The sequence below is a fragment of the Triticum aestivum genome, chromosome 6D (assembly GCF_018294505.1).
Source record: "Triticum aestivum cultivar Chinese Spring chromosome 6D, IWGSC CS RefSeq v2.1, whole genome shotgun sequence".
In the NCBI taxonomy this organism is placed as follows: domain Eukaryota; kingdom Viridiplantae; phylum Streptophyta; class Magnoliopsida; order Poales; family Poaceae; genus Triticum; species Triticum aestivum.
In genome coordinates this window covers 460,286,587-460,301,887 of record NC_057811.1, presented here as the reverse complement: position 1 = coordinate 460,301,887, position 15,301 = coordinate 460,286,587, and the positions used below count along the sequence as shown (strand labels likewise).

At 51.2% G+C, this 15,301-nt stretch overlaps 1 protein-coding gene across 1 annotated transcript; it reads left to right on the top strand.

The window, feature by feature from the left end:
* The first annotated feature begins 10,107 nt into the window (after positions 1-10,107).
* LOC123145902 (heat shock 70 kDa protein 18) lies at positions 10,108-14,311 on the top strand. The gene is made up of 7 exons (XM_044565417.1): positions 10,108-10,338; positions 10,955-11,097; positions 11,179-11,443; positions 11,514-11,748; positions 11,844-11,985; positions 12,083-12,461; positions 12,596-14,311. The coding sequence occupies exons 2-7, from the start codon at positions 10,957-10,959 to the stop codon at positions 14,218-14,220; spliced, it is 2,787 nt and encodes a 928-aa protein (XP_044421352.1). The 5' UTR covers positions 10,108-10,338; positions 10,955-10,956; the 3' UTR covers positions 14,221-14,311.
* The last annotated feature ends 990 nt before the right edge of the window (positions 14,312-15,301 follow it).

Sequence of the window (15,301 nt, the reverse complement as noted above, 5' to 3'; positions counted from 1 at the left end):
ATCTGACTCGTCAGAATCATCGGCATGACCCCTTTCAACATCGGTGTCTTCTTCTTCCATCTGGTTCTGCATGTGCCCATCTACCTCGTCAGCGTCCACCTCGCCATTGTAATCACCATCGGCATTTCCTCCTTCTACCTGACTACTCTGCCCTGGTTCATAACCATAAGCATTTCCTCCTTCTACCTGACTGCTCTGTCCTTGTTCGTAACCATAAGCATTTCCTCCTTCTACCTGACTGCTCTGTCCTTCGTAGCCACCCTCGCCTTCATGTGCAGTGACCTCCTTCACGACGGGAAGCACTAAAGCAACAGGATTGCATCCCCTTCGTTCACAACCTTGTAACCACCGCACCCAATCGGAGTCTCCCTCTATTGGCCTCAAATAAAAGTAAATTTTTGAACTTGACCGTGTCCACAATGCATGAACACCGACGGTGTGTGTTTCAGTATCAAGACCTAAACTTGCCGCAATCCATTCTTTCAACTGACTAACAGACCATGTTTGTGGTGCGCTGATTGCCACCTCTATGTGAGTAAATTCACTCAGATCTGCTCCCAACTCATTTGTTTGGACAGTACCAGGACCATAGTAAAATCTCAACTTCACTACATCGGACATCTCGACTCACCTATTTTTTTCAACAACGAAATACAAGTATTAGACATGTCTATATATTACCAGGACCATAGTAAATTTCACGATCAATATAATTTAATCTATGTGGACGATTATGATGAGTTGCTTGACTCTTGTTTTAATAATAATATAATAAATAGGCCCATGTTTACTAATAATAAATAGGCCTCAAATAATAATAATAATATAATCGACAAATATGATAATTCAGTTTATTTCAATTATATGGCCCATGTTGATGTATTTTTAATTTTAATCAATTTTAAAAAAAATTGTCTCTTCTTTCGAACTTTTTATTCATGTTTCAAACTTCTTATCACGCACCTGTGTACGTGTCAACTATTAAGCAACAACTTATTATCCCCACTAACAACTAATACAATTCACACACCTAAAACTATATTACGAAAATTTGCCGTAGCAACTACAAATATTTACGTATACTACCGGGGCAAATAACAATAATCGCACACAAATTTTATTTCACATCGAACGAAGCGTGTGTGCGAACGAATAATATGTACGTATACTACCGGGGCAAATAACAATATTTACGTATACTACCGGGCCAAATAAAAATATTGCGGTATACTACCGGGCCAAATAACAATAATCGCACAAAAATATTTACTTATACTACCGGGGCAAATAACAATATTTACGTATACTACCGGAGCACCTACAAAAAATAAAATGTGGGCTGAAATATACCCTTGAAGCGTGCGAACGACGAACGTCGAACGACGAACGAAAAACTGCCGGTGCTCCGGCTCCAACGAAGCACGACAAACAACAGCTTCACCTCCACCACACTGCCCCAACTTCACCACCACCACACTGCCACAACTTCACCACCACCACCTCCACCAAAATGCTCACCACGACCACCACGAGCTACCCCGTCAGTAGATCGACACCTCTTTTGGCTGCCCTAAATGAGTTGAACCCATTTACGGTGCCAAAATCGCGAAAATGTAGCTCATTTAGGTGCACAAATGGGTGCTATTTTTCTGTAGAGAAAGGAGAAGGAAGAACACAGAAGAAATGAGCAACGGGAGAAGAAGAATGGAGGAAGGAGAGGATAAGGCCGGGCCGGCCAGCGTGTCGGGCTACAGCCCCCTGTCGGCCAGCAGCTGGCCGATCGGCGGGCGGTAGGCCGACAGGGGCGCACAAGCCGACAGCCTACTGCCTCCCCCTCGTGCGACGTGGCCCGACCAACCACAGGCCGCCGCGTGCCAGCCGGGCCTGCAGTCGGCCTGCTGCTAGCCGATCGGCCTGCAGCGGGCCGACGGTGTATTATTTTTGAAATTTCTTTCTTTCGCGTAATATTTCTGTAATTTAAAAAAATGTATTATTTAAAAAAAATTAGCTGAGTAGGCTAGGCCTGGGCCGGCGGTGCTCCCGCGAGCTGTCGCCAAGCCATTGCCCACGTCACTTGATGTATAGGGACCCTTGTTTGCTTTCTTTCTCACTTGTTGGGATGCATTGTCCTTCCTGCAGACTCTGTGTTCACGCATTTCAGCTGCATGGGTGTCTAGAGCATTCATGCAACAACGACGTCCACACCTGTTTTTCATGGCTCCATTTTTGGTTTCTTATACATGTTTTATTATAATCGATAGGCAAGAAAACGATGAACAAAGAGATCAAACACAAAGGGGACACGATATTTTCGTGGAAAACCCTTCCAAGGAGGAAGAAAAAAAACCACGGGCGTTAGCCAGCAAATCTTCACTATGATGGGGTGAGGTTACAAACGCCGGGATTTAGAGCATCTCCAGCCGTTCGGCCCCCCAGGGCGCCGAAAAAGAGTGGCCTTGGGGCGAGCCGGTGCTAGATCGCCCCCCGGGGTTCGGTTCGTGCCCAGTCACACGCCCACGGTCGTCGCGGGTTCGGTGAAGTTCGTTTCAAATTTTTTGCAAACTCGACGACTTTTGCATGAACTCGGCCATTTTTCGTCGAAATTTGTACAAAAACATAAAAACATGCATGAACTAACTTAAAAACGAACTAAAAAGCCTAGCCGATGCCGCCGCCGCCGCCGCTGTCTACATGCCGAGAAGCCTGTAGAAGCGAGTGTAGTCGCCGCCGCCGCCGCCGTCGTCGTCGTCGTCGCGCGCCTCACCTGCGGCGTCCCTGCTGCATCCCTCGCCGGGGTCGCCGACAGCGCTTGACGGCCCGGCCTCGCCCTCGTCGTCGCTGTCGGTGATGATAACGCCGCCCTCCTCAGCAGCGCGGCGACGCTCCTCGGCGCGGCGACGGGCCTCGGCGCGGCTACGGGCCTGGGTCTCCAGGTACGCCCGACGCTGGCGGCGCACCTGCTCGCGGACGTAGTCCTCCCTCGCCCATTTGAGGGCGGACTCGTCGTCGGGGGCCACCATGCCGGCGTGCTCCGGCTTCACGGGGAGCATGTCCAGCTCGGGCTTCGGCCGGACCAGGCAGAGGGAGCGCCTCGTCGGTGCCGTCGCAGGCGAGGGCTCGTTGATGACGAGGGCGCCGCTGCGAGCGCGACGCTCGAGCGGTGTCTCCTCCGGCTCGAGCTTGACGGGGCGTAGGGCCAGTGAGCCGGAGCCCGAAGACGAGGATGACCCCGGCTCCATTCGCCGCGGCATCCAGGAACTGCCGCGGCGGCGAGAGAAGGAGGGCCGCGTCGGGTACTCGAGACGCGGCACATTGCCGGTCTCGATGTGGTCGAGGACGGTGTCGAGTGTGCGGCCGGGGACGCCCCACCACTCGCGCCGTCCTTCGGAGTTGAGGCGGCCGCGGGGGATGACGCCATTGACGGAGGCGATCTGCTCCTCGCGGCGGCGCTCGAAGTACAGCGTCCACAGCGTTTCGCTGTCGGGCGCGTACCTCGGCTCGTTCCGCTGTTCTTCCGTCAACGAGGAGCGGATGCGGGCGATCTCCGCCCGCCGTGCCGCCCCTTCGGGCAACGGCGGCACCGGGACGCCGCCGGCGCTCAGTCTCCACGAACCCGGCACGCGCATGTCGGGGGGCGCCGGGTACTCGGCCTCGTACAGAAGCCGCGCCTCCGGCTCCTGGAGGTGTCGGCGGCCGAAGCCGTTCGCCGTTGCGCCGTCGCCTGGGCATCTCTTCGCCATGGTTTCGCTCGTCGACGGGCAGGGGAGTGGTGGGAGAGCTCGCCAGCGGGGAGAAGGCTTTTTGCTGGAGGGGAGGGGGAGGCTATGGCGCTCACCAGCGGGGAGGGGCGCCTTTTATAGCCGAAGCGGGGTGGCGGGGGGCGGCATGCGGGCGAACGCATGGCGCATGCGGGCGGGACGCGCGTCGGCGGCGTCTTCACTGCGCCGCCCGTGAGGCATCAATGGAGGCTGACCGGCGCGGCAGTGCGGCAGCGCGGCAGCCTTCGCATTGATTCCCGGGGGAACCGAGGCGATGAGGTCGACGAAAGCGGCCGTCTCGCTGACACGGCGGGCCCGCAGCTGTTTCGCGCCAAAACACTCGCCCCGGCGCCCCCGGGCGCCCCCCGGCGCGTCGGGTTCGGCCTGGGTCCGCTGGCGCTGATTTCGGCCCAAGCCGGCGAAAAAGGGCTCCTGGGGGCGCGACTGGGCCATTTTTTCGGAGCCGGCGCAAAAAAATCGCCTGGGGAGGCCGTTCTGGGGGCGTGGCTGGATATGCTCTTACAACATTGCCGTCCACTCGACCCAAGCCTCCGGCGACGGGCTCGCCCTGCTCGTCAGTAGTTAGCCTTTATCTTTATAACTGAATTTGCATCACACCAAAATTACTCAAGCTTGAGACAAATTCCATCTTGTAGCATAAAACAAACCTTCTCCATGAAACAACAAAAGAAAACACTTTCGGCGCCAAATAACCTCTTGGTATAAACATGATATCAAAATTTGATGTCATTCTAAATATGAAAAAAAAAATACCATGGTCAGTGGAGGCCATTCGGGTAGGAGGGAAGGGTCCGTCTCGAAGGACGTTTTCTTCGACATCCTTAAAATGGACCCAAATTTTTTGTACAGCCTTGTATCATCATGAGAAGTATCCATGACAAGTTGCGTTGCTTTCTGACATTTCATTAATTTTCTGGGATTTTGCAGGTGACGTAACTAGGACGTAACTAGCATACGTTGTAGGAATTCGTTGAAATTTGCCCACTTGTTGCCAAAATTTGGTGTCATTCCAAAGATGGCCGAAAATTGACCATGTTCAAAGGAGGCCGTTTAGGTTGGAGGGAAGGATCTGTCTCGAAGCAGGTTTTTCTTTCACATCCTCTGAACGCATCCAAACTTTTTTCACACTTTGACATGACCATGACAAGCATGCATGCCAAGTTTCGTCGCTATCCGATATTTTTTGCATTTTCTATGATTTTGCAAAAAAGTACTGTTAAACACAGGCCCGACATGACGCAACGTGGGTCTCATGTCTGAATTCTTTCAAATTTTGCATGGAGTCTTTCCATGCCCAAGCCACATGCTGCCAAATTTTGATGACAGTTCATGCATAAAAAATAAAACAAACATACATAAAAAACCTAACTTCAAAAAAAACAGTTCTCTCATGGTAGTAGCCGTATCAATACACACTTAATGAAGGAGGTCATCTGCCAGTTGATCAATGAAGATCAAGTGGCAGAGCATCGCCCACACCAAGTAGGTATTGATATGACAACCACCGTAGAAGAGCTTAACACCGTAGATAGACGCAGCTATTTAAGCCAATCCCGCACGCTCAAGTTTCCAATGTGGTACTAAACATAGCTGCTAAAAATTACAAAAACGCCGCCCAGCATGCCGCCATCGCACGACGTTGCTGGGCAGGCCCGCCAACCTCGCGCCATCGCCCCCGAGCAGCCTAACACCTCGCGCGTCCTCAGCCCTCAAATATTTAGTCCCACCTCGCCAGCTGAATGGCGCACCGATCGGCTTAAATAGCCGTGTTGGCAACTGCCCTTAAGCTCGTCTTAAATTTCACTCCCCGCCGCCACCCTATGGTCCCGCCGCTGGTCCATCTATCAGCCCAAATGCCAGCCTGAATCGCCTTCGGACTTGATTTGGACTGGCCTAGTAGGCTGACCAACGGCCCAGCAGCCGCGGGTCATTCTTTTATTTTTAAATCTTTTTAGCTTCATCGCACAGTGTTACTTTGTAAGCCTTCACGAGGGTTTTCAAATATTCAAAACAACATTTCAAGAATGAAAAAAGGTTTCAAATTCCAATCATATTTAGGATTTTTTTACAACGATTTGAACGAAATTGGAAATTAAACATTAAAAAAACCTAAACTACCACTACTCGTCACTCGCGACGAGGTCGAGGACCTGCACCATGCCGCCGTCGTCATCGCCGCCGCCGTCGTCGCTGGCATTCTCTAGGTTACCCCAATCCACACCGGCGTCCTCCTCCGCCACAACCGCCTTTGTCGCAGCCACCGCCGCCTCCGCGACCTCTTGCGCCGCAGCCGCGGCAACCTCATTCGCCGATTAGGCCAGCACCGCGAGCAACCCCTGCATATCATCTGGGTCGTCGTCCTGCTGCATCACCGCCTGCTCTAGCGCGATTGGAACATCCGTCGGGGCAGGGGCGGGGCGGGCGCGGGGGCGGCAACGGGGGCACGGGTGCGGCCGCGGGAGGAGCCCGCTCCGGCGGCGTCGTCCGCAAGGAAGGGGTTCAAGCCTCTTTCCGCCTGCTGGTACACAATGATGACATTGTCGAAGCACTTGGCCTCCCAGCACCGCCACCAGTTCCTGATGTTCCACCGGCCGTCGGGGTGGCGACGCAGCTTGTCCTCGGTCGCCGTCGGGGTTTTCAAATATTCAAAACAACATTTCAAGAATGAAAAAAGGTTTCAAATTCCAATCATATTTAGGATTTTTTTACAACGATTTGAACGAAATTGGAAATTAAACATTAAAAAAACCTAAACTACCACTACTCGTCACTCGCGGCGAGGTCGAGGACCTGCACCATGCCGCCGTCGTCATCGCCGCCGCCGTCGTCGCTGGCATTCTCTAGGTTACCCCAGTCCACACCGGCGTCCTCCTCCGCCACAACCGCCTTTGTCGCAGCCACCGCCGCCTCCGCGACCTCTTGCGCCGCAACCGCGGCAACCTCATTCGCCGATTAGGCCAGCACCGCGAGCAACCCCTGCATATCGTCTGGGTCGTCGTCCTGCTGCATCACCGCCTGCACTAGCGGGATTGGAACAACCGTCGGGGCAGGGGCGGGGCGGGCGCGGGGGCGGCAACGGGGGCACGAGTGCGGCCGCGGGAGGAGCCCGCTCCGGCGGCGTCGTCCGCAAGGAAGGGGTTCAAGCCTCTTTCCGCCTGCTGGTACACAATGATGACATTGTCGAAGCACTTGGCCTCCCAGCACGGCCACCAGTTCCTGATGTTCCACCGGCCGTCGGGGTGGCGGCGCAGCTTGTCCTCGGTCGCCGTCGGGGTTTTCAAATATTCAAAACAACATTTCAAGAATGAAAAAAGGTTTCAAATTCCAATCATATTTAAGATTTTTTTTACAACGATTTGAACGAAATTGGAAATTAAACATTAAAAAAACCTAAACTACCACTACTCGTCACTCGCGGCGAGGTCGAGGACCTGCACCATGCCGCCGTCGTCATCGCCGCGGCCGTCGTCGCTGGCATTCTATAGGTTACCCCAGTCCACACCGGCGTCCTCCTCCGCCACAACCGCCTTTGTCGCAGCCAGCGCCGCCTCCGTGACCTGTTGCGCCGCAGCCGCGGCAACCTCATTCGCCGATTAGGCCAGCACCGCGAGCAACCCCTGCATATCGTCTGGGTCGCCGTCCTGCTGCATCACCGCCTGCTCTGGCGCGATTGGAACATCCGTCGGGGCAGGGGCGGGGCGGGCGCGGGGGCGGCAACGGGGGCACGGGTGCGGCCACGGGAGGAGCCCGCTCCGGCGGCGTCGTCGGCAAGGAAGGGGTTCAAGCCTTTTTATTTTAAATCTTTTTAGCTTCATCGCACAGTGTTACTTTGTAAGCCTTCACGAGGGTTTTCAAATATTCAAAACAACATTTCAAGAATGAAAAAAGGTTTCAAATTCCAATCATATTTAGGATTTTTTTACAACGATTTGAACAAAATTGGAAATTAAACATTAAAAAAACCTAAACTACCACTACTCGTCACTCGCGGCGAGGTCGAGGACCTGCACCATGCCGCCGTCGTCATCGTCGCCGCCGTCGTCGCTGGCATTCTCTAGGTTACCCCAGTCTACACCGGCGTCCTCCTCCGCCACAACCGCCTTTGTCGCAGCCAGCGCCGCCTCCGTGACCTCTTGCGCCGCAGCCGCGGCAACCTCATTCGCCGATTAGGCCAGCACCGCGAGCAACCCCTGCATATCGTCTGGGTAGCCGTCCTGCTGCATCACCGCCTGCTCTGGCGCGATTGGAACATCCGTCGGGGCAGGGGCGGGGCGGGCGCGGGGGCGGCAACGGGGGCACGGGTGCGGCCGCGGGAGGAGCCCGCTCCGGCGGCGTCGTCGGCAAGGAAGGGGTTCAAGCCTCTTTCCGCCTGCTGGTACACAATGATGACATTGTCGAAGCACTTGGCCTCCCAGCACCGCCACCAGTTCCTGATGTTCCACCGGCCGTCGGGGTGGCGGCGCAACTTGTCCTCGGTCGCCGTCGGGGTTTTCAAATATTCAAAACAACATTTGAAGAATAAAAAAGGTTTCAAATTCCAATCATATTTAGGATTTTTTTACAACGATTTGAACGAAATTGGAAATTAAACATTAAAAAAACCTAAACTACCACTACTCGTCGCTGGTGGCAAGGTCGAGGACCTGCACCATGCCGCCGTCGTCATCGCCGCCGCCGTCGTCGCTGGCATTCTCTAGGTTACCCCAGTCCACACCGGCGTCCTCCTCCGCCACAACCGCCTTTGTCGCAGCCAGCGCCGCCTCCGCGACCTCTTGCGCCGCAGCCGCGGCAACCTCATTCGCCGATTAGGCCAGCACCGCGAGCAACCCCTGCATATCGTCTGGGTCGCCGTCCTTCTGCATCACCGCCTGCTCTGGCGCGATTGGAACATCCGTCGGGGCAGGGGCGGGGCGGGCGCGGGGGCGGCAACGGGGGCACGGGTGCGGCCGCGGGAGGAGCCCGCTCCGGCGGCGTCGTCGGCAAGGAAGGGGTTCAAGCCTCTTTCCGCCTGCTGGTACACAATGATGACATTGTCGAAGTACTTGGCCTCCCAGCACCGCCACCAGTTCCTGATGTTCCACCGGCCGTCGGGGTGGCGGCGCAACTTGTCCTCGGTCGCCGGCGGCCCTTGCGTGGCGAGGCCCTCAGCGGAGATCCTCCACGGCTGCGGTACCATCGCCACAAGCGGAACGTAGAGGCCGAACCACGCGAGGTCCTCGTTCTGCGCCAGCGTCAAGCTAGATGGCCAGGAGCCTGCCGGTGCCGCTCCGTCGTCGAAGTCGCTGCTGGCCATGGCGTCGGCGGCACGGTTGAGGGAGAGAAGAGCGGCGAGGGAGAGGGCGGCGGGAGACAGGGCGGCGGTAGGTGCGGTTGGACGAGCCAGGGGGCTGGTTTTATTACTAGCCGGTGGCAGCGTCGCGGAGACAGAATACTAGGTGGCGCGGCATTAAAGCGACGGCAGACTGCGAGGTGCGGGGAAGGCAGGAAGGCGGCGGCAACACGACAGTCGAGACGGAGTTAATGGGGTAGGAGACTGCGACGCGCAGGGAAGGCGGGAAGGCGGTGGCAGTGCGACAGCTGAGGAGGCGCGGCAACAGAGGAGGGCGGCATCACGGCAGCCGAGGGGGCGCGGCAGCAAATGAGGGCGGCGCACGAAAGGTTGCCAGACGGTTGTCGGTTGCCTACGGGCACGCCATCAATGGCGGCAGGCGGCGCGCCGCACCCGTGATTGACGCGCTGTCAACTGGCCTGCGTGCCACGGCACATCGCACCGAGCACGTCCCATGAAAAAGCGCGTCCCGCCGCGGATTTGAAAAATAAAACACGCCACGGTAATATGAATCAGTATACGTATGCCGGGTCCCGCGGCGGGCAGGCAGGCATGGGACTTTTCAAAATAAGACCATCTTGCCCTTACTAAAGAAGGGGTATCAGACGATCTGAGCCGTCCTTGTGTGAGGGTGGGTGTGCCGAAGCAAAGGTGATCATACATAGCATGTATTGCAAGGATATCTTCTCCTTCTGCGAATCAACCTATGGTTGGGTAGTTAGATGGACAATGGTATCCTCAGCCCACCAGGGTTCAAGTCCTGGCGCTCGCATTTATCTTGTATTTATTTCAGGATTTCTGGTAATGCGCGTTCAATGGGAGATGACGATAACTTCGTAAAATTTCAAGATGATAAGCCAACTCAGTCTCTTGGAGGTGCTCATATGGGCAGGGTGTGCGTTAATAGGGTGAGTGTATGCGCGGATGTGAAAATATCTTCTCCTTCTGTCATAGATATCTTCTCCAGATTATCAGAAAAGGAAAAAATAGGATTTCTACTCCAACGGCAACAGGGACGAGCGGGTCTCCTCTCATATTACTAGATATATAAATCTTCTCCAACGGGCAAACTGGTAGCACACCAAAGCCTCATATTACTAGCTAGATAGATATCTTCTCCAACGGGGACGAGCGGGTTTCCAATTCAACAACGTCTGGGGATCCAACCAAGAATCCCATCTCCTAAACTGCTTTCTCACGCGCGGTTGATCAGCTAAAGAATCCGTCAAGGTTTGTGCACTGTCAATCCCTTTACTTTTCCCAGTTCATGAACCATCTCCTGTGTATAGCTTTCTCCGAGAAACCCAATTCCGTTGACCCTTATCCCTCGATGCCTTTGCTCGTTTGTGGTACACCAAAAAATAGAAGAGAATCATTTTATTTGATCTCATACGCAGTACTTGGAAGAGAAACTGCTGTTTTCTGGCTTTTATGCACACTACAAGATCGCTAGTTCTAGGATTATTTCGTTACAGAGGTTCTGTGGCGGAGCTGGTATATCAGCGTTGGGTTCAGCTGAACCCATCGAAATTCATCGATTCCTCACTAAATTAGTTTTTAAGTTGCTTATTAGTGGAAGAATACACTATAAGTAGCATAGCTAACCTAAATAAAATACTGCTCTAGCTTCGCCCATGGCTGAAACTTCATGAGATTTTAGCAGCTGCGTCCTATCTAGGTTGGGACAAAATGTCCTAGACAGACACCTGGTCCTAGTCGTTTTTTTCATCCAATGTTGCCTCTAAATAGATCATTCTAATTAGTCTACATGATTGTACTGGAATTCATGTTATATTAGCTTCAGTGAAATAACAAAGCATTTCTAAGCGGTATATTTGCAAAGCAGAAATGTGGAGAATCTTGGAGCAAAAGGCATGGCATCGAAATTTGACACTAGAAAAACTGGACATAAACTATCTAAAAACTATCACAAAAAATTTCTCTGAAGATCAAATAATTGGACGCGGTGGGTTTGGAGTTGTTTACAAGGTACGTATACTTTTTTGCGCAGTTGTTTGTTATCTAAAGATGTCCAAAAATACAAACATATATTTTGTGGGAGTGAAACAGGGTGAGAAAGAAAATGGTGAGGTTGTTGCAGTGAAGAAGCTTATTTCAAGCACGGCACCAATGGATGATAAGCAATTTATGAACGAGGTTCAGCATGTTATGGATATATGCCATCCTAATATTGTAAGACTAGAAGGCTATTGTCACCAAACAGAAAAGGAAATAATAACTTTCCAAGATGGACAGTCAAAATTCGTGGATGAGGAGTATAGACTTCTATGTTTCGAGTATCTCCCTAATGGAAGCCTCGACAAGCATCTCAATGGTATGATGATACTCTTCTAATGTAATTGTATTCCTTACTAGAATATCGTTGTAATTGCTTTTTTCTTCAGATGAATCTTCTGGGTTAGAGTGGCACGCACGTTACAATATAATTGAAGGGATTTGCACCGGTTTATATTGTCTTCATGAAGGTAGAAAAGGTGCACCGGTTCTTCATCTGGATCTAAAACCTAGCAACATATTGCTAGATAAGAACATGACACCCAAAATCGCTGACTTCGGCTTGTCAAGGCTATTTGATGGAGGAAATACTCATATTAGCACCGAGCATGTAGTCGGAACACGGTAAAGCAAAATTGTTAGATGATCCATTTACTATTTTCAGAATATGTGAATTGTTTTACCATTTTCTTCTAACGCGCACTTGTTCTGTTTTGCAGAGGATACATGGCACCTGAATATATAGAAAGCAAAATTCTCTCAGAAGAGTCGGATATATTCAGTTTGGGCGTTATACTCGCACAAATAGTGATCGGACAGAGGAAGTACCCTGAAGGAACAAGTAATGAGGAGTTCATTGAGGTTAGAGGCTTCATTAGTGAGGGTTCAATATGACTGATCGCTAACTAGCTTACCTTATGCATGTGCTAATTGTTCTAGCAATGTTTAAATTCCATAGGTATCTGAAAAATGGAGGACAAGGTTACAGAAAACATCAAAGAAGACATCCTTGGAAGCGGAGTGCCGACAAGTAGATGAATGCATTCGAGTAGCGCGAAAATGCATGGATAAAGACCGAAAGAGAAGGCCAACTATAAGAGAAATAGTTGAGATTCTTGAAAAAATTAAGTGTTCGAAAGACAGACAAGTGATTGGCATCGATCTCGGCACGACCTACTCCTGTGTTGGAGTCTGGCTGGATGGTCGTGTGGAGATTGTTGCCAATGACGAAGGAAACCGCACAACACCGTCATGTGTCGCCTTCACCGACTACGAGAGGTTTATTGGCGAGGGGGCTAACAATCAGATATCAATTAATGCATCGAACACCATCTTCGGTAAGTATGTGTTGTTCTCTTGTACAATTAAAACATAGGACATTTTTTTCTGTTGTTGATATTCTAAGTATTCAAGCACATGGTGCCGATTTTTCCTAGTAATAAGATATGAGCATTCATACTCGTCCATGTAGATATGAAGCGGCTCATCGGCCGGAGTTTCTCTGACCCGTCCGTGAAGAGCGATGCCAAGTATTGGCCATTTCAGGTGATCCAGGGCCCCGACGAAAGGCCCAGGATCAAGGTGAGTTACCTTGGCAGGGAGAAGTTGTTCTCGCCGGAGGAGATCTCTGCCATGGTGCTCGTGAAGATGAAGGAGACAGCTGAGGTCTACCTTGGACCTGGAACGACCATCGAGAATGCTGTGGTGACTGTCCCAGCCTACTTCAACAACTCCCAGCGCAAGGCGACCAAGGATGCTGCCACCATCGCCGGCCTTAATGTCTTGCGCATCATCAACGAACCTACCGCAGCGGCCATTGCCTACAGCCTTGACCGGAAGTGGGGCAACGCTGAAGAGAGCATTGTGCTAGTGTATGACTTGGGCGGTGGGACGCTTGATGTATCCCTCGTCGTTGTCAAGAAAGGTCAAGGGTCTGAGAAAGGCATGCTGGAGGTCAAGGCTACCGCCGGCGACACTCACCTCGGAGGTGAGGATTTTACCAACAACATGGTGGATCATTTCGTCAAGGAATTCCAGAAGAAAAAGGGCAAGGATATCAGCGGCGACAAGAAGGCGGTCCGGCGCCTGAAGAACTCGTGCGAGAAGGCCAAGAGGATGCTCTCCTCCCACGCCCAGACCGTTGTGGATGTCGAAGCTCTTTTTGAGGGCATCGACTTCTACTCCGAAATCACCTGCGGCCTGTTTGATCAGCTGAACAAGGACCTGTTCAGCAAATGCATGGAGCCGGTTGAGAGGTGCCTGTTGGACGCCAAGATGGACAAGAAGAAAGTGGACGATGTCGTGCTCATCGGGGGCTCCGCACGGATCCCCCGCGTGCACCGGCTCGTCAAGGACTTCTTCAATGGGAAGGAGCCCTGCCAGAGTATCAACGCCGACGAGGCCGTTGCATATGGAGCCACCGTCCAGGCCGCCATCCTCATGGGCCACATAGAGCATGACATCCACCTGCATCTCATCGACGTCATTCCGCTCTCACAGGGCACCGACGTCAAGGGAGGACTCATGAGGGTGGTGATCCCGAGGAACACCACCATCCCCACAACCAAGGAGGAGAACTTTGTCACAACTATGGACAACCAGTCCAGCATGAGTATCGGCGTGTACGAGGGCGAGAGGGCCATGGTAGACGACAACAGCCTGCGCGGCAAGTTCATGCTTTCAGGCCTCACGTTGGCTCCTAAGGGAGTCACTAAAGTCAACGTGCGGTTTGAGGTTGATGAAGACGGGATCCTGCACGTCTCGGCAGAAGACAAGAAGTCTGCTCAGAAGGAGAAGATAACCATCATGAATGACGTGGGGCGTTTTAGCATGGAGGAGATTCAGAGAATGGTGGAGGAGGCCCAGGAGTACAAGGCCGTGGATGAGGAACACAAGAACAAGGTACAAGCACGGAACGACATTGAGGATTTGCTATACAAGATGTGCAACACTCTCAAGCTCCAGGACGCAGTTGATGAGGTTACAAGCTGGCTCCAAGACAACAAGCTCACCACCAGCCAGATTAATGACAAGAAGAAGCAGATTGAGGGTCAATACAACAGCATCAGCAGCCAGATTGAGAGTGCTTCTCCCTAATTGTTCAATAAGTCTTCCCGCCCAAGAAATATGTTCAATGAACTTATTGCCCAAAATGTTGAATAAAAGTGTATTTTTTTCATGTATGTCAGATTCTATGGAACTTCTAATTTTTTATTTGTATGCCATATTGTAGAGATTTAAGGTACCCAGTTCCTCCATAAAAAGTGTTTGGAGTACCAATCTAACTGTTCATTAAAATGGCATATTAGAATTTCCATCTAATACTTTGCAATCCTCATCGTGTTTCCAATCTGAATGCACACCCATGTTTGTTCGTATGATCATGCATGTCCTGCCGTAATGCTAGTTCTCCCTAATCACGAAAGGATTCAGTTGTTCGTAGTACTCCTTTATGGTTTGTGGACTACCCGTTCATGTTAATCGTTAAGATCAAGGACGACGCATATTTATTTCGGGTTCTGTAAACAAGCTCTTTATTCAACGGTTACGTGTTTCTTTTACACAGTTTTTACGGTACATCATGCTACGGATTTTGGATTATAGTATTAAGAAAATCCGATGGTTAACATGGTTTGGGCCACAATTAGGCCAAGGACAACTTAGTCTATACCTAATAATAAAAGCAGTAATGTAATTTGACCTAATCTAGCATTTATAGCATCAGTAGAAAAAGCCTCCGAATTATCCAAAGCATTTATATCATCACTAAAAAAGTCTCGTACGGTTTGCAAAAACTTGAGCGTAAGCCTACTCTTACAATATTTCCAATACCTTATTCGATGGTACAATATATAGAATTTGTTCTGGCCTTGCATACTGTTACTGTTACAATATTTCATATTTTAAGTTTCACATTGGAGAAGAGATATTCAAATGAACTAGTCAAGCATACTTGAGCAGAAATGTTACATGAAAATCAACTTGCTCTGCCAAATCGATACCAGGTTAGCGTGACTACTTGACAAATCTATATCAGGTTCATGATTATGTTCCGTACTGAATGATAGTAGGGTGACTTGAGGTGTCCAATGAAATTTGATCTAATCAAGCATTTATAGCATCACTAGGAGAAGTCTCCGAGTTGTCCAAAGCATTTATATCATCACTAGAAAAAGTC